This window comes from Propithecus coquereli, unplaced genomic scaffold, assembly GCF_000956105.1.
Source record: "Propithecus coquereli isolate 6110/MARCELLA unplaced genomic scaffold, Pcoq_1.0 Scaffold71, whole genome shotgun sequence".
NCBI classification, from domain to species: domain Eukaryota; kingdom Metazoa; phylum Chordata; class Mammalia; order Primates; family Indriidae; genus Propithecus; species Propithecus coquereli.
This window is the reverse complement of record NW_012153174.1, coordinates 5,556,879-5,576,584: the sequence shown is the minus strand read 5'-3', so window position 1 is coordinate 5,576,584 and position 19,706 is coordinate 5,556,879. Positions and strand designations below refer to the sequence as shown.

At 35.5% G+C, this 19,706-nt stretch overlaps 1 protein-coding gene across 2 annotated transcripts in view; it reads left to right on the top strand.

The window, feature by feature from the left end:
- Positions 1 to 19,706, top strand: part of TGS1 (trimethylguanosine synthase 1) — a 46,712-nt gene that overhangs the window by 15,667 nt on the left and 11,339 nt on the right. For both annotated transcript variants that reach the window (XM_012661455.1, XM_012661456.1), the window contains 7 exons: positions 1,174 to 1,260; positions 3,938 to 4,112; positions 6,197 to 6,503; positions 8,636 to 8,788; positions 10,432 to 10,575; positions 16,543 to 16,759; positions 17,722 to 17,800. In XM_012661455.1, coding sequence (XP_012516909.1) covers positions 1,174 to 1,260; positions 3,938 to 4,112; positions 6,197 to 6,503; positions 8,636 to 8,788; positions 10,432 to 10,575; positions 16,543 to 16,759; positions 17,722 to 17,800 — 1,162 coding nt within the window. The remainder of the gene's footprint in view (positions 1 to 1,173; positions 1,261 to 3,937; positions 4,113 to 6,196; positions 6,504 to 8,635; positions 8,789 to 10,431; positions 10,576 to 16,542; positions 16,760 to 17,721; positions 17,801 to 19,706) is intronic.

Genomic DNA, 19,706 nt, shown 5'->3' with positions numbered 1-19,706 from the left:
TCTCACAGGCTCAATCCATAACTGCAAGGATCTACCATAACTCTCAGATTACAAAGTCTACCTAACAACTACTGGCACTCCCCAATCAAAACTCACCAGCTCTTGTAAAACCCTGCCAGTGCCAATAAACTTTCTTTCTAAACAACTTGCATAACCTCCTGTTTCCTTAGTAAAACCCTAAACTTTTCCTTTGTTCTTCAGATATTCACAAGGCCACCTCATTCTGTGCATATGTCTTGAATCACATTCTATTTTCGTGCTTTATTTCCAAATAAAAGTTCTTTTTTATTTTTTTTGAGATTCATCTCTACCTTTTTTTTGGAAGTTGACACTACCTGTGCGTATAATTAAATAAGTGGAAAATAATGTAAGGTAGAATATGGTCAAATGCTAATGCTGTAGATAACAAGAAAACTACAGAGTTTGGATGTTAGTTAGAAACATTTCTTTTCTCTAACAGGATGTGAGGTGCTCCACATGAGACTTTTGTGCTCCATATGGCTTCTAGAAAAACAGCTAGCAAGCTCTGGAGGCTCAGTAACTTAGTACATAAAAGCATGCCTCTACTTGTGTTCCCTCTATATAGTAGACATTGTTTGTTAACTCCCCAATTCCTACTAATTCCTCATCATTTTTGTTTAGTTGGAATTATGGCCCAGGTAGTCAAAGTTACTAAAAGGTAACCCTGATAGGTTGAATCTCTGGGTTACTTAATATCACTGGTATGGCAGCCTTATTCTTCTTAATATTTTTTCTTTTAAAAATTTTTTGATTGGATTGATACTTATCAAATGTTTCCTTGTTTGTTTTTAAGAAAAACCTCTGGAGAGATCACTGGGAGATTAATTTAAGCCTGCACCTTTTAATTGTGTCTTTCCAAAGGAAAATGGAGAGATCATGTTGTACCATGTTCAGGAATAGAAATGATTACTTCACGTGTTTTAAGATTTGTGTCCTTATTACTATGTTCCAGATACTGCTGGGTACTTTATCTCATTTGCAAAATCCTGATAAAAATATTCCTTCTGGCTTCCTGGATTTGTGAACTATGGTTGATAACTGTGATGGGAAAGTTTGCATAGGTTGATCATATGTACCTTTTGACATTTGCCTGATCTGGTGGGTTCTGAAGATAATGACTTATCACTATTTACCTTTTATTTATTTGTTTAGCCATGAACTAGACATCGACGAAAACCCAGATCCAAACTTTGATGACAATGGTTCCCTTCTAGGATTCAAGCATGGCTCGGGACAAAAGTAATTATTCATAAAAGTTATTGTCTACCAGAAATCCTAACCACTTCAGCTGTCTTAAAGGTCTCTGGTATTCAGATAGCTAATAAATGATAACGTATTTGGTAGCATTTGAGATGTTATAATTATCTCTCCTGTTAGTAGAATTGTAGCAGAGATATCACTGTACATTTGATATGTTCACATGTAGTAACTCAATTGCACTTTATAGCAGTCCAGTTACTCCATCTCATAGATGAAACAACTGCAGCTCACAGAGGTTTTACTTAGTCAAGATCCCATCATTTACCGGAGAGAAGATTTAAGCCCAACTCTTGTGACTTCTGAGCATGGCTCTCTTCTCACCTAGTGTCTCACATGTCTATCCCTGTGTTCATTGGAGATTATAGCAAACATGCTATGAAAAATTCAAATCAGCAATAAACAAACAAATTATAAGTTAAAAGTGAAAATGTTTCCTTTAGATCATTCCCACAGGTAGGCATTATTTAATGAGTTTGGCATATAACATTCCAGATTTACTCATGTGTGTTTTTATGACTACGTACATGTACACAGATGTTACTTTTTTATCAAAAACAAAAATGGGATCATATTGTACACACTGCAGCTTGCTTTTTTTCCCTCAACAAGGTACCGTGGATTATCTTCCTGGTTGGCACACACATTTACCTAATCCTTTCAATGGGGGCATTCTGTTTTTTTCATCATCCTAATTAACAACATCTAAATTGTTTCCTAAGCTCTGAGCATAATGCCTTTGAGGTCCCTCCAGGTTATTGCACATGTCAATCATTCTTTCCTTCTTATTGCTGAATAGTATTCCATTGCATGGATATACCGAAATTTGTTCAATCATTCACCTATTGAAGGGCGTTTGGATTATTTCTAGTATTTTATTATTGTAAGTAAAGCTACTGTGAACATTTGTATATAGAAAACCAGTTTTCTCTGTGATTAAATGCCCAGGCATTAAATATAAGGATAGTATGAATAAGTAGGTAATTGTATAAAAACAACTGGAGATGTTATCACACATGACATGAAGACTAAACTGATTAGGTAAGGCACACTAATAATGGCTTGTACCAATGATTAAATTCAAACTAGGATCTAAGAGTTGAGACATCAGATCCTATTTTATTGTGTGAAATCTAAATAGATACCTACACATTTATGAAGTCAGCAAAAAGAGAGCATGAGGAGTGTGTCAAGATTGACTTATAAATTGAATCCAAATTAGTTTAGAAGTACATGCTGATAATTATAATACTATAGTTTCTAAAGATTATTAGTTATCTCTCCTATAGGTACATCAAGTCAATTGTAGTTTATATAATCATTTAAGGCTAAAGATCATGAGTTTAGCAATGTAAAAGGTTTTTAAATTCCTGGCAGAATTTATTACTGCACACATGTAATTTTATTGAAAATATTGGGTAGCTTTTGGTAGTATGCATTCATAGAGATCTGGGGTTTTTTTTGGCCTGGGATTTAACTTAACTACTGTTCTAGTTCGAGTACCCATTTCTACTTAAAAGACAATAATATATACCTTTTTTTTTTTTTTTGAGACAGAGTCTCTCTAGGTCTCCAGGGCTAGAGTGCAGTGGTGTCATCATAGCTCACTGCAACCTCCAGCTCCTGGGTTCAAGGGGATCCTCCTGCCTCAGCTTCCCAAGTGCTGGGACTATAGGCGGGTACTACCACGCCTGGCTACTTTTTCTATCTTTAGTAGAGATGGGGTCTTGTTCTTGCTCAGGCTGTTCTCGAACTCCTGACCTCAAGCCATCCCTACCTCAGCCTCCCAGAGTGCTAGGATTACGAGGTGTGAGCCACCTCGCCTGGCCTAATATATATTTTTTATTGTGAAGAAGTTTATAATATGGCTAGAAAATAAGATCTGACATTTGTAGCCAAACTATTCTGGATTTTATAAATGCTATGAAGTGTATGTTACACTCTGAAGTTCCTAATAGTTTGTAGTCGAGGGAGTTAGGCTTGATATAATTAAAGGAGGCTTCATAGCAGATGCATATCTTTTAAGAGTAGAAAAATTCAAGTGGTTAGATCAGACATTCTTTAATCATTTTGATAATAGAGGTTTGCTTCTTTGGTAAGCTCAAATTGATTTAGGTTAAGAATTTACTGACTACTCTTAAGGTAATTTGCACACATCCAGATATGTGTTAAAGAGCTTTGGCATCACCCTACCTTAAGAAAATTTATATTTCCCTAATGGGGATAGGTTTTTTTGCTATATCTTTATTGCAGTCCATTATATATAATTTCTGCTTTCTGCTCTATATTAGATATGTTGCTACTCCCAACTTTAATGTTTCACATTTGCTTAAGAATTAACATAAAAGCTATTTGAACTCTGCAATTTGAACTTGATTTCACTTTCATAATTTAAAAAAAGAGGCCTGGGCACAGTGGCTCACAACTATGTCCCAGCACTTTGGGAGGCTGAGGTGGGAGGATTGCTTGAGTCCAGGAGTTTGAGACCAATCTAGGCAACATAGCAAGACCCTATCTCATTACAAAAAAGTAAAGAAATTAAAATGGTGACTGCTAATAGAAAAGCTAGTAAAAATTGTTAGTTTCATTCGCTTTTTTTGTAAGGAAACGTACTCTTAGAACTTAAGGCGTGAGTCACTTTCTTTTTGTCTGGTCACAGATATGGTGGAATTCCGAATTTCAGTCATCGGCAGGTCAGGTATCTAGAGAAGAATGTGAAGCGTAAGTCTAAGTATCTCGACATGCGCAGACAAATTAAGGTGAAAAACAAACACATCTTCTTTACTGAGGAGTCAGAAAAACCATTTTTTAAGAAAAGCAAAGCTCTGAGTAAGGTATGTATAAATTCTATTTTATACTTATAAATGAAATCACATTTTGTGAACCTGACTCCTTAAAACTGTTGTATTCAAATGGGAAGCCAGTTTCTACCAAATATAAGGGTACCTAAATTTTTTTTAACTTGTTTCCTGGAAGCCTATTTTGTATTATATAAAATAAATTTGGAAAAAAGCAAGTCGAGGTAATGTGAAAAGGGAGTGCTTGAAAACTACAAAGTAATAGTGTCTAGGAAGATAAATAAGTCAAATTGCCTTGCCTGTTTAATAACAGACAAGAGCAAGGAGGAATTTCTCACCTGTTTCAAGCTAAGTAGGATCAAATCCTGATGCAGCTTTTATTGTAAGCCTTAATTCTGAGCTCATCCAGAGATGACCATCACCCTTTGAGATAATGGGTTCACGCTAATAACGTGAAACACAGGCCAGTTTATTGATTGACATTGTTAATTGGAATATTCATATCCCCTCTCTTGAACTTTGCTGTACCTGCTATCCAAGTACCTGGGAAACAAAAGTCATTAGAAGATTACTTGGGTTGACAAGTTATCCTTCTGTTAATACATTCTAGAAAAAAAGCAACTTTTAATGAGCAGAACTTGGTATCAGTCACATCTCCAGCAGCTCTTTAGGACAGTAGAACATAATCTCAGACTCCACGATGACTCTGTTTTACCCTCACGATACATTATCCTTCCTTATACTTTAGCATACTTGTAAAATATGCTGCAAATTTATAGCTGGTTTTATTTTTTTATTATATTTCAGGTTGGCTGGCTGCCAGTGATATTTTAATAATGTTTGTTTTTTTTTTTTTTTTTTGAGACAGAGTCTCACTCTGTTGTCCTGGCTAGAGTGAGTGCCGTGGCGTCAACCTAGCTCACAGCAACCTCAAACTCTTGGGCTCAAGTGATCCTCCTGCCTCAGCCTCCCGAGTAGCTGGGACTACAGGCATGCGCCACCATGCCCAGCTAATTTTTTCTATATATTTTTAGTTGTCCGATTAATTTCTTTCTAATTTTAGTAGAGGCGGGGTCTCCCTCTTGCTCAGTCTGGTCTCGAACTCCTGAGCTCAAACAATCCGCCTGCCTCGGCCTCCCAGAGAGCTAGGATTACAGGCGTGAGCCACCGCGCCCGGCCTGTTTTAATAATGTTTTAATGGCCCTGGTTATTTCTGAAACAGACTGCCTAGTATCAGTCCAATTAATCCTGTAGGACTTTCCACAATGTGTTGGATATAATAGTCCCCATACATTTCCCTACAGGGGGAAGCAGAAACATAGCTACTAGGCATTGCTGAGGAAGAAAGTAATGTGGCTGTTGTGTCCTTAGACATCTGATTGGAATATAGGATCATTTCCCTCCGAGGGAGATTCTGGGTTGTTGCCTATCTTATGTCTACCACTTTTGTTCTCATTTACTCACTCTTCGGAAGGTCATGAAGACCTGATGTGAAAAATAGTCTTGTTACAGAAGATGCAAGGAAGTATATCATCTGACCTTGAGCCTTGTTAACATTTCTAAGAATAAACCTGGTTTGTTAGAACTTACCTTACTGACTCTACTGTTTCATTAAAAGGCAGCTCTCATTGTTTCCAAGGTAGCACCGTTTTTATTCTTATAGACAAATTGGCATTAATCTTTTAGAGTTCATCTTTGATGCTAAGTAACATTTAATATAGATTGTAGCTTGGCTGTTGCAATCTGAAAAACTAAAATTAATAATTCAGCAATAAGTAGGAGCATTTGTAATGGTAATATCACTCAGCACAGTTGTATTGTTAGGAGCTCTTATGGAAAGCTACTAGGACAGTTTGGCTTTATCCTCTTAGCGTTAATTGATAAAGTGTTTAATCTGATATTCTTTTCCTTTTAAAGAAATCTTTAATAAGGTCATGCTTACCCAGATAACAAATTCCAATTAGTCAGAATTACTTATATTAGCTTATGTGATGCAGTGTACTTTGCAGAGCTAATACTTATGATATAGTTTATCAGTCAAGTCACCAGTGGTAAAAGATGGGAAGATTCTGTGTAATTTGGAATTAATTCCTGCTCATGATGTCATCTTAAAATTTAAGGTAGAAAAATTCCTAACATGGGTTAACAAACCAGTGGATGAAGAAGCGTCGCAGGAGTCATTTTCTCAAAACAATGTGCCAGACACTTCCACAAGTAGTGATTCAGAGGAACAAGACCTGTCTGTTAAAAAAGGTGGTGAACCACTGGAGACTAGTAATCTAGAACCTGAAAGATGTCAGATCATATCTTCAGCTGGTGAACTTGGAACAGAAGAAAATGAAGGAGCTGCCTTGGGGGCAACTGTTCCAGATAAGCAGGATTGTGTTACTCAAGATATGCCAGACTCTCTTCAGGCAGAAAGTGAAGGTAAGACTAAATGTGCTTCAACTTACTAATGGATTTAGATAAATAAATTTTTTTTGTTTAATATATTTTTCCTCAGTTTTCACATGTCAATCATCTATACCTAAGGAATCACTGCTTCTTATTTTTAAGTGGAAAGAATGCATATTAAGTGTAACTGTTCTCATTGGCTATGACTTAGCACCCAGAGCACTTTCGCTCTTGCCTGAGCAGCACGACAAAGTCAAAGGGAAAGCCTGCGCGAACACTGCATCTGAGGCCCACTGTCTGCCCTTAAGCTAGGCCTCTACTGCTACTCTTTTCCATGGGCTAAAGGTAGCCCATCCTTCTGAGCCCTCTTGAAATTTGGTGTAGCTCTGATTTTCTTTTTGATAGTTTTTTGTTTGTTTGTTTTGTTTTTCTGGGTGGTGATGGCAGTAGTTTTTTTTTTTTTTTTGGTGGTACATTGATATAAAAAAGTATTCACAGTAGTTGGCTTTAATGAATAGAGAACTGAGTAACATTTTCACTTTATGCGGTTTTATACTGTTTGAATTTTTTGTAGCAAAAGTTCTTTTATAGTTAAAAATAATAATTGTATTCAACGGAACATTGAGGCCTTTATAGGGTAGAAATTTTCATTAGATATAATATTCAATTTTTTTTATAAATTATTTCAAACCTGTTCTTATGAAACAATTATATTTATTATGATCCTTCATCTTTTCTTTCTTAATTTAGTGTTAAGGAAAATACCTTATTTGAGTCTTATTTTTTTTTTTTTCTTTGTGTAGGTGTGGGGGTATGTATACCTATGATCTTTGTATCACCTATTTCTTTGCCTTTCTAAATAGCTTACTTTAGGTAGTTTACATTTCTTTTATTGTCAGTGTTAGAAGAATTGACGTTCATGTGAGATTTGCAGATATCTGAAATGCTTTCATGTGCCTTATTTTCATTTAATCTGTAAGGTAGCACAATGAGGTAGGTGGGATTATTCTCCATTCTGAGAAATTAATAAGTTAGCTTGAGTAAGTGGCATAGCTAGGACTCAGTACCAGCTGCTTGAATTCCTAAGTCCCATTTTCCTTCACTATCCTACTCCCATAAACACCATTTGTCAGGATGCTGACTGGTAGTCTCACCTGGGATGGTGCCACCTTCACAGGGGCATTTGGAAGATGCTGGGTGTTAGAATGACCTGGGTAATTCTGGCATTTAGTACTGAAGTTACTTAAGGTTAGGTTGTGTACAAGATGGTCTTACACAACAAAGAATTATTCCATCCAAAATGTCATTATCCCCTCTGCTGAGAAACACTGTACTTTGTTATTGATGACACTTTTCGGGGAGCCAGGGGATCTGATCTTACCAAATCATGATAATTCGCTATTTGCAATGATCAAATGACAAAATGAAGACATAGTCCTATCATTGAGGACCATTTAAACATGAGAGAGTTTTATTCCTTGTCAGCCATCACCTCTGTTTTTATACTTATCAGTGACAGACTTGCATCTTTCTATGTTGCTACTTCTAATTTGCCAGGGACTGAAACCAAGTAAATAACCAAACTAATAAAAATCATTTATCTAAGAAAAAGAATTAGTCTCTGAATGAATGAGATCCTTTTCTACAGATTGGAGCTAGTGACCCCTGTTTGAATTTCTCAGATGCCTTGTGACTTCTAGGATTGATGTGGCTAAGAGCTAGAGCCTAATCTAGTCCTTGGGCCATTTTGTTTTAAAGAAGTGAAGGGAAATGTTTAGATTTCTGTAATTCACCAACTAAAGCAGTGTCTATGCTAACAAAAACAATAACTTCTATGTCTATAATAGTACTTACATATTTCCTATCACTGCTGTGAATGAAGTTAGTCAAATACTACTCATTAATTAACTCATTCATTCATTCTCAGTAACAGAGCTTAGAAAGCCTAGGTTACTTTTCCAAGCTTACAAAGCCAATAAGTTAGCAAAGTGGAGGCTGTGATTGAAGCCAGTGGTGTTTCCATCAAGCGCTACTGCTTCTCTGAGTGTGTCATTACATACGTGTTCTAATTGTAATTATTTGATGTGGCTACGCTTTTAGATAAATTGACCTGTGATGTTCATTTTTTCATAATGAGTATCTATATTCTTTGTATTTTATTTTAGCTGAAGTGAAAAAGAAGAAGAAGAAGAAAAACAAGAACAAAAAGGTGAATGGTCTGCCTCCTGAGATAGCTTCTGTTCCAGAGCTAGCAAAATACTGGGCCCAGAGATACAGGCTCTTCTCCCGTTTTGATGATGGGATTAAATTGGACAGAGGTAAAGTATTTATGTATTTTTTAACTTTATTTTGAACCCATTCCAAACTTGCAAAAAGATGCAAAAGTAGTACAAAAAATGTTCATATCCCCTTTACCTGCATTCAGCTGTTTTCAACGTTTTGCCATTTACTTCATCATTCTCTCTCTCCATATGTCTGTGTATCTTTTTCTGATCCAGTTGCACACATCATGCCCCTACCCCTCATTTCCTAAAATTAAGGACATTTTTGTGTAACAATAGTAAATTTGTCAGTTTAACATTGTTATAATATTATAATCTACAGTCCATACTCTAAAAAATTGTCTTGTCCTTTATCAATTTTTTTTTCTTCCAGTATAGGACTATGTATTGCATTTAGTTTTCATGTTTCTTTAGTTTCTTCTAATCTGCAATAGTTTCGCAGCCTTTTTCGTCTTTCATGGCTGACATTTTTCAAAGGGACAATGGCTAGTTTATTATAGAATATTCCTCAGTTTGGGTATATATGCATTTTTAAAACTTGAGATTCAACTTTAATCTGTATTTGTAACATCTTAGGATAGATAGCAAAAGTAATTGATAGATTATTAAACAGAATATCTAATGAAGAAATACCTAGTGCAGAAACATATAATTTAATTAATTAACACTAGAAACTTTGAATTCTTTCTCCAGCTTTCCTGCTGTGATCTTCAACAACTTATTTGTGTAACTCAGTCTTACAGACTGATGTTTATTTTTGTATTGGGACTACCTAAATACTGGTCTTTATTAATTATCAAAATCAGAAAGTCTTGATACATGATAGAATTTCAGGGGTTCTGTGAACCTCTTATAATAATTTGCAAAATGTGTATCGAAAAAAGGACATAGGCATTTATAAGGAGAAATAAGACTGGAAAAAATTTGCAATTCTATAAAAGTTAATATTCTTACTCTTGCAGTAATGAGAAGCCATTTAAAGTTTTGGTAAGGGGAGGGAACAGGAAAATTGACAAATCATTTTGTTCAAGAATTGTCTTTCTGAAAATGTAAATTTCTTCTACTGGGAGAGAAGGAAGGCAGTATTTTTCCCCTGGAGTGGGCACAGGACCTCATTTCTGAGAATGATGAGGGTTCTGCTATTCCTACTATAATTCTGTAGCTCTGTGGCCATTTGCTATCAGCTCTTTGCTTTTTATGACCCTTTAAAACACACAATTTGTTCCAAAGGGTCCAGTACAAATCTGGGTCATTGCTTCTCCATTAGGAATGAAATAATTGGGAAGCTCAGTGGAGTGTGGGGAGCCAGCCAATTAGAGCAGCTAAGTTTCCATTTTCCATAGAAAATAGTCAGTAGTTAATGCCTCAAATAGAAACATTGAAGTTATAATTCAGTTATTGGAAAGACAGGGGTATACAACATCACAAGAGAATCAGGTTAAGAATTAGGGTAATTGCTTGTGTGGAAACTGGGAATGGAAATAGCACTGCTTTTTTTTATAGCAAGTTTTGTAGAACTTTTTTTTTAAACTATTAACAGGTAATTTATAATTTTTTTGTAAAGGGAAACTAAGATTTTTTAAAGTCTATAATATATAGTAATGTTTGCTGTGTATATGCTTGACTTGGCTTGGCTTCTTGAAATTGAACATGTTATCAGAAATACTCTTCCTTTGCAGAGGGCTGGTTTTCGGTTACGCCTGAGAAGATTGCTGAACACATTGCTGGCCGAGTCAGTCAGTGCTTCAAGTGTGACATTGTAATAGATGCATTCTGTGGAGTTGGAGGCAATACCATTCAATTTGCCTTAACGGGAAAGAGAGGTATTTAACCATCAATGGAAGAGAACCATTTTATTTCCAATTCATTCAACAAATGTTTCACTTTGCTACAGCCTATCTTTGCTGAGATTTTAATATATAATTTATAATTAATACCCAATATTTAAAATAATAGCTAGCATATGTTAGGCATACACTTTGTATCATAGTAAGTGTTTAATACAGTTGACCCTTGAACATGGCTCCACTTGTACCCAGATTTTTTTCAGTAAATATATTGGAAAATTTTCTAGAAATTTGTGATTATTTGAAAAAACTTGGAGATGAACCATGTAGCCTAGAAATATTTTAAAAATTAAGAAAAAGATATGTCATGAATTTATAAAACATAAAATATATACAAATCTATTATAAAAAGTTAATTTTATCAAAACTTACATACCCAAACACAGACCATACATGTTGCCATTCACAGTCAAGAGAAATATAAACTAACATAAAGATGTAATATTAAATCATAACTGCAAATAATCAAAAATTAACTAGTATGAACTGTAATAATCTCTTAGCTACCTCCTTTTGCTGTTGAGTGAGCTCAAATGTTGCAAGCATCTGCTTAAAACATCATGTGGTGTTGATCATTTCATGTGAGTAAATTGAGTATAGCAGGGAAAAGTGATCTCTAGAGGTTCTTGAGTATTTTTTATTGTGTTTAGTGCAATGCCATAAACATTGAATAACACCATGAGACCCATACAAAGTGCCAGTAGTGATACTGGAAGTGTTCCCAAGAAGCAGAGAGAAGTCATGACATTACAAGAAGTTGGATTGCTTGATATATACCGTAGATTGAGGTCTGCAGCTGCCATTTCAGACAGATGATCTGTCTTGAAAACAGATGATATAAACTTACAGTATCAATAAATACAGTGTGGTACTGTAAATGTATTTTTTCTTCCTTAAGATTTAAGAATATGGTATATAATATAATACATATAACCCTATAAAATACGTGTTAATCAACTGTTTATGTTATTAGTAGGACTTCAGGTCAACAGTAAGCTATTAGTAGTTAACTTTTTGGGGAGTCAGAAGTTATATAAAGATATGACTGCATGAGGGGTTGGGGATCAACTGTATGTTTTAATTAATTTAGTCAACAATCTTGTGAAGTGTTTGTTAATCTGCTTTTCACAGATAAACTGAGACATAAAGAGATGAAGTAAGATCATAACATTCTATGAAACCAAACATACTAAAATAGGAGACTGTTCTTTAGAAGGAAAGAAGAGTAGACAGGGAGTCCCAGCTTTGCCACTCACTCAGTAGCTTTATGACTTTGGGTGTCATTTAACTTTAATTTAAAGGAGATGTTGAATTGAGATAACCTCATGATTCCTTTCAGCTTTAACATTCAAAGACTCAAAATCTTATAAATATTATGTCATCTTCATGTAATATTTGCGGTTTGACTTTGGAATCACAAGAAAGAAAATCTCCATTGCTATTCATCTACCAGTAACTGTGTCAACTAGGTAATGTGCTTTTTCCCAGGGAAAAGAAGATTTTAAGAAATTGAATGTTTGGCCCAAACTGACTCTGATATCCCTGTCCTTTCTAAATCTTTTTTGAGACAGGGTCTCACTCTGTCGCCCAGGCTAGAATGCAGCAGTGTCATAGCTCACTGCAACCTCAAACTTCCAGGCTCAAGTGATCCTCCTGCTTCAGCCTCCCATGTAGCCACTTTGCCCAGCTAATTTTTCTATTTTTTATAGAGACTGGATCCCACTATATTGCCCAGGATGGTCTTGAACTCCTGGCCTCAAGTGATCCTCCTGCCTTGGCCTCCCAAAGTGCTGGGATTATAGACAGGAGCCACCATACTGGCTTCTAAATTATCTTTAAACTGTAGTATAATGTGATATTTTAAAGACATTGATTGTCAAGTCATACTCTGAAGATGCATATATTTTTTTCAGTATCCTCATACATATCAGTGATAGTTTTCATTTCAACAGATTTCAACTGAATCTCATTAATTTATATGAAATTCTTAACGTTAACTCAGGAGGCATAATGTAATTCTGGAAAGCATAATATGGGAGCTAGAAAATGAGGAGGCGAAATTTAACATTGATTTTTTCTTTACTGTTAGAGTTCCTCTATATGAAGTTCTAGAACAGGTTAATCTATGATGAAACTAAAACAGTGGTTGTGTCTGGGGACAAAGAGAATTGACTCAAAGAGGGCATACAAAATAGGGGAATTTTCTGAGATGAAAATGCTCTGGTTCTGTGTTGTCCAGCACAGTAGCCACTGGCCACATTAGCTTTGCAGCACTTGAATATGGCCAGTCTGAATTGAAATGTATTGTAAGTATAAAATATACCCTAGTTTTCAAAGACTTAGGACAAGGAAAAGTATGTAAAATATTGCATTCATAAACTTTATGTTGATTACATATTGAAATCATAATATTTTAGACATGTCAGGTTAAGTAAATATTAAAGTTAATTTCACCTATTTCTTTTCACTTTTTTAATAAGGCTACTAGAAAAGTTTTAAGTACCTACATGGCTCACATTGTATTTCAGTGGGACAGTGCTGCTATAGATCTTCATTAGGGTGTTGGTTGCATGGGTGTACACATTTGTCAAAATTCATAAGACCTGTGTGTGCGTTTCACTATATGTAAATTATATCTTGATTGTAAAACAAATTTTAGTGAGCACCTACTGTGTACTGCCAGACACTGTATTAGGCATTGGTAATACCATGCTGTAGAAAAAACAGACCCAGTCCCTGCTCAGTCTAGTCAGAGAAGCTGACTTTATCAAATAATTATTCTAAAAATGATATTATCACCTTATGATAGCATTGACTTTAAGACCAGTGCTGAGCTGTGGTCCCTATTCCAAGGTGTGAGGGGGTCACTCCAAGGTATGACATTTGCGTTCCAAGGTATGACATTTGCTAACATTATATGGTCTCCTGTCAGCCTAGATAAAAGCTATTTTCATATTTACAGAAATAGTAATTACTTTGTTTTCCTGAGCTCACTATTTACTCCCAAAGTCCTTTTCTCACTTCGCCGGATAAGCCATTCCTATGAGTTCAAATCAATGTTTATTGCCTAAAAGTGATTTTTTCCTGAGAAGTTGTAAAATTCATCATTTTGGCGTTGTATCATAACACAACAATTAAAATATCTGCCCTCTAATACTTAGCTGGTGGGGCAGATACCATGACCATGAAGGTGTTGTTCCCAGGGCGAGGCTTATCCATTGTGCTCCAGATGTGCCGACCCCTGCGATTTCCCCACATGTGGGAAACGCGACTGCATAATTTGTGGCAGTGGGGGACTGCATCACAAGTCCACAATTTCCCCTGATAAAAATAAATAACTAAAACTTTAAAAAATAATAAAATATCTGCCCCTGATAAAGTAGCAAATAGATCTGGAATTTTTCTCAAAATATTATGGAAACAGACCATATTGTAGATTTGTATTTCTGTAAGTACAGATCTTTTGCCAAGGCTTTCTGTAGCTTAGTACACATTTGGTAAAGGAAAATGTCTAACGTGGGTCCCAAGCTAAAGGGCGACCACTTCTTCCTTTTCTCACAGACCAACTCCCATCGCAGCCCCATAGTGTGTTCTTTTTTTGAGACAGAGTCTCGCTTTGTTGCCCAGGCTGGAGTGAGTGCTGTGGCGTCAGCCTAGCTCACAGCAACCTCACGCTCCTGGGCTCAAATGATCCTCCTGCCTCAGCCTCCTGAGTAGCTGAGTCTACAGGTGCGAGCCACCACGCCCAGCTAAATTTTTGTTGTTTCTATTTTTAGTTGACTGGCTAATTTTTTCTATTTTTAGAAGAGATGGAGTCTTGCTCTTGCTCAGGCTGGTCTTGAACTCCCAAGTTCAAGCGATCTTCCCGCTTTGGCCTCCCAGAGTGCTGGGATTACAGGCGTGAGCCACTGCGCCTGGCCCCATAGTGTCTTTTAATCACTTAACCTATAGATTGCCAGCCCCTGGGGAAAAAAGGAGGCATACGGCAAACACTGTGCCTTCCCAGTGCTATAATGACCTGACTTCTGCCCTGGCAGCGTGCGAGACTGGAAGCTAAGGAACCCTCCAGCATGTTCAGGGCAATGGTGTTCCATAACCTGCTTCCCTACCACAAGTGGTAACTCACAGGGACCCAATGAATGTTAGTTATTGATACTCCTCTTGGTATTCCCCTACTGTGGGTCAGCTGATAGGGAATTCAAAACAATGAAAGTACAGTTAATTTGGTATGTTTGTGCATACATATGTACATACACACATATAATCAATTGCACTTAACTGTTTTGAATTTCCTACTATAATGTATGTGCATGTGTGCTTATATACACACATATGCATATAATCAATTATACTTGAACTGTATGCATACATATACATGTATATACACACATGAAAATGGCAGTGTGTAAAATCGACGTTATCCCTTTGTGCCAGATTTGTTTCCATTCAGATAGTTGCTGTCTATGCATATACTCAACTAAATGGTTAGGAAATCTGCAAAGTTTTGCATATTGCTTCTGTTAAAGGTATTTTTCCCCTTTCTATGCATTCCAGTAGTTCAGCATCAATACTGCCTAGTAGAACTTTTTGTGATCAGGGAAATGTCGTGTGTCTGTGCTGTCTAGTATGGTAGTCAGTAGATACATGTGGCTGTTAAAAAGTTGAAATGTGGTAATGTACCTGAGGATCTAAATTTTTAATATTATATAATGTTAGTCAATTTAATGGTAATAGCCATATGTGGCTAGTGGCTACAATTACTAGACAGCACAGTTCTATATAGTATCATCAGACATTTGTCAACATTTCATTTATGTGATAGACTGAGTGCTTTCATTTCTATTGGGCCTAAAAACAAAGTCTGCCTCCAAAAGAAATACAGATGAAAACAGGATTAACTGAATAGATTTGATGTCGAAAGTAATATTTTCTTTTGAATTTTTTGTATTGTCAGCATAGCTTTCCATCTGTCTGTGAACTATAAATGTAGCAGATTAAGTAGCTAAAAAGGATTTTTTCTCATAAAGGTGAATGTTAGTTCATTTAGAACAAGAAAAACAGCATCGTGCATGCATGATTTTGCAATATGTTACAATTGGTGCTTGTATTCATTGTTCAGGTGATTGCATGCATTATTTCTCAAAAATGTTAGCAAGTTTGGAAACTAGCATTTTCTGAAAAACAACTACATTTCCATGGCAACTGTGCTTATGAGTCAGGGTTCCACTTGGCTCTTTCAAATATAGAGTATTGCCATTAGCACACATGTGCACATAAGAGTACTTGAGTAATTTAGTGCAAGACATCAGTCAGCTAAAATTCTTTTGTTTGCGTTGCTAATTATGAAACTGCAATAAATTAAATGAAAGTCCATTTGGTAAAAACATAATATTGTCTGTTCCTTTACCTAAAATGTTTCATTAGATATCATCAGCAGCTGTTTTTACATTTCTTCTTCATAACTTGGCTATCCAGGTTTATAAAAATGTGTTTTATTTTGGTTTTCTGTAGAAGTTGTCAGATTTGTCTTCATTTGGGCATTGCCACATTTCGAGGAAATTTGTCTTTTTTAAAACCTAGCATTATAGGCTTTACATGTAGTCGGAGACCTTTTCAAGTGTTTGCTGCTCAGGCTGTGCCACATATTTGGCCCTCAGTAGCTATTTTTTGTCAACTGTTGCCACTTACTTAGGTAAAGCTGTCTGAGTGAGACAACTTTGAAAGCCAGGTCCTTCAGTCACATTTTCTTGGTATAATAGAAATGAATCTTTCTAATTTAAATAAAAAGTTTTAATTAAAGTCTTTATCTCTGATATATGTTGCCAATTGTCTCTTAGTCTTTAAAAAAAGATTCTTGTACAGAAGATAGTAGATTATTGGGAAGACAAACTATCCTGTATAAATAATAATATGAATTAACTCATTTTCTTTTCCCGTTTTTAGTGATTGCCGTTGATATTGATCCTGTTAAGATTGATCTTGCTCGTAATAATGCAGAAGTTTATGGTGTAGCAGATAAGATAGAGTTCATCTGTGGAGATTTCCTGCTACTGGCTTCTTGTTTAAAAGCTGATGTTGTGTTCCTCAGCCCACCTTGGGGAGGGCCAAACTACGCCACTGCAGAGACTTTTGACATTAGGACGATGATGTCTCCTGATGGATATCCTTTGGAAGTCCTAAGAATTTACTTAAAAAGTGGTGTGGAGAGGAAGGGGGGTGTGTGCGTGTATGATAGAGAGAAATTAGTGAAGAGGGGAGATAGATTAGCTAAAAGCATTTGATGGATTCTAGTTTATTTGGCATATAAAAAGCAGGTTTGAAAAAATAAATAAATAAAAAATAAAAAGCAGATTTGTAAAAATTATGTAGTAGTTGATCTCCAAAAGTAATGACCAATGTGAGGTTGCATTTCCCTATCCAGTTTTACCATTATAAAACAATGAAAATGCATAAATTGTTTGGAATTGTCTGAAGATTGGGAATTTCCACAAAACCTATCCCTAGAGTCGAGTCTGTGGGTGACCATCTCATAACTTTTCTTCGACTTATACTGACTCAGGTGAATTTGCTATATATATTCAAATTTTTCCTGTGACTCTTCCAAGATACTGAAGCAAACCCTTATTTCATAAAGAATAACATGTATTATTTGTTCCTTTCTTCACCTGCCGCTCCCCAATAGAATCACCTGTTTGACTCTTAAGAGGAAACATGTTTCTAAATTGCTAATTAAAATTTAGAATGTAGACTACAGTAGCCAGAGTTACTTGTCTTTATTCTTTACTGGAAAGAAGTGGTATTGCGCTTTCCTGTTTCCTACTCTGTTTTCTCAATAATTAAGATATGGCAGAAAGAGAAAGCGTATATTTCTGACTCTTGGCTGCCTGCCACTAAGATAATTGAATAAATAGGTTTAAACTCTAATCTTTGATCTATCAGAGAAAATTACTACTGAATTACAAAATCTTGTATTTAATTCTTGTTTGGGTTTCTTTAGGGGATTTAAATTTGTGCCTTTTTGTTATATACCAAAATACATTTGGGTTATGATAAGTAAAGAACATCTCTTTTTGATCAGAAATTAGCTGCTATTTTTGTTACTTTTCCTTAACTACTCTCCACCTTTGAAATTTTCAGACTTTCCCAGAAGATCACTAATAATATTGTTTATTTTCTTCCAAGAAATGCTGATGTTGACCAGGTAAGCCATTACTGAGTAACTTCTGTGAGCCTCTGACTTAGTTGCTACAAAAGAATGGGCAGAAAAATATACAGGACATTTCCTTGCCAGAGAATGTGTTTATGAGAAATCCCTGGCTTGCGATTATTATTAGAAAACTGGAAGTGTCTGACAGTTAGGTCCATGTTTATTACATCCTCTTTATCTCTGCAGCTCCTGGTGTGTGTAGACACAAATAGAGCACTCAAGGCTTTGACTAAGATGTATTAAAAGGACAATTTAATGTGTTGTACTCCAAATAACCATAACTAAACTAGCCAAGATCTGCCTTACTGAAACCTACCTTGAAGATAAAGGTCTCAGGTATTCCTGAAAATAATAGCCTAAACAGAAATACAGAGACAAATAATACCGCAATTTGGCCGGGAGCTAATTTTAGCTATAATCTTGGAGACCAGAACACTTGACTGATATTCAAATATTCTTTTTCAGTTCTTACCATAAACCTTTAATCACTGTTTTTTCGGGGATTTTATCCCTAGTAGAATTGGATCTGATATAATAACTGCCTCATAAAGGTTTGATGATATCTTTATTTCATGCTTTGGTTGATTTTTCTATAAAAACTTACTGTGTATCTGCTTTGTGCCATGTACTCTATTAAAAATCTTTTGTGTTTCACATTCTGAATTTCACTATAATGTTGCTGGTTGTGTGTTTTTCCTTTTTGTCTTGTTTCATACTCTGAGAACTAGCCCTATTATTCTGAGGCTTTTCATCTTTTTTTATTCAGGAGAATTTATCTCCATTATTTGTTCAACTGTGTTCTCCTCACCATCTCCCCCCACTGCCCCGGGACATCTATTATGAGAATGATAGTTTTCCATATCTATATTTTCTGGTGTTTTGTTTCCTTTTTCCTACTAGATTACCTTGATTTAGTCTTCCAACTCAGGTTCTATTATGAAGTCCAATTTATCTGTTTTTTCTTGGTGTTACCTGTGTTTTCAGTGTCATATCTAAGAGTTTGATAGTTTTAGCTGAGTAGTTGTGTAAAACTACTGATACACTGGTCCACTGGGAAAGATTCTGTCTGGTTTATTTTCTGGGATGAAGCCCAAGCATAAGTTAATTTTTAAAGCTCCCTGAGTGATTATAATGTGCTCCAGAGTTGAGATTCTTTGGGTTAAAAGAATAAATGAAATTAACAAGCCTGAGCTCTTACTCTGATTTGGAAGGTGATGGAATTAGATCTTGCTGCTTGTCATCTATTTGTGATCCATTGTGTCTGAACATTTAGGCCTCCCAAAATAGTATGTATTGTACCAATTATTAATAGAAGAAAAAGTCACCATCCTTTTGTTTCATGAGTTTTTCATAATACAGTATTAAACGTAATACGTGCTTCTTTCGTATTAAACGTAATACGAGCTGCTTTCTAGACTTCCAGATGAGGTTGAGCTTACTGATTCCATAATTCTTATTTTTCTCATATGAATATTATGTTCTATAGCTAATCTCATAAGAGGTTATATGATCTTTACTAGGCTGTATCAGGATCCTTATTAAATATAAATAGGCTCATTTGGGTGCTTGAATAACAATAGGAAATTCACTGTTTAGTGTAAAAGTTACACTGATGAAATTTTTTTCTGGTTAAATTAACAATTTCACAAAGAAAAAGTTAACTTTTTTTGGTTTACTTCAAAAAACCTACCAGAATTAGGGTTGATAGATCATTTGTATTTTCTGCCTCTAGAGGGAGTAATAACATTAGCAAATAATGAAAGCCTGAAAGGAAGCTGATGAGCTTTCAAGTATATTATTTTGTTTGGTATTAAATTTAGATCAAATGACAATAGGAAATCAACTTTTTCTTTTTTTAGATGGAGAAAATTTATCCATATGTAGGATTTTTTTAATGAGA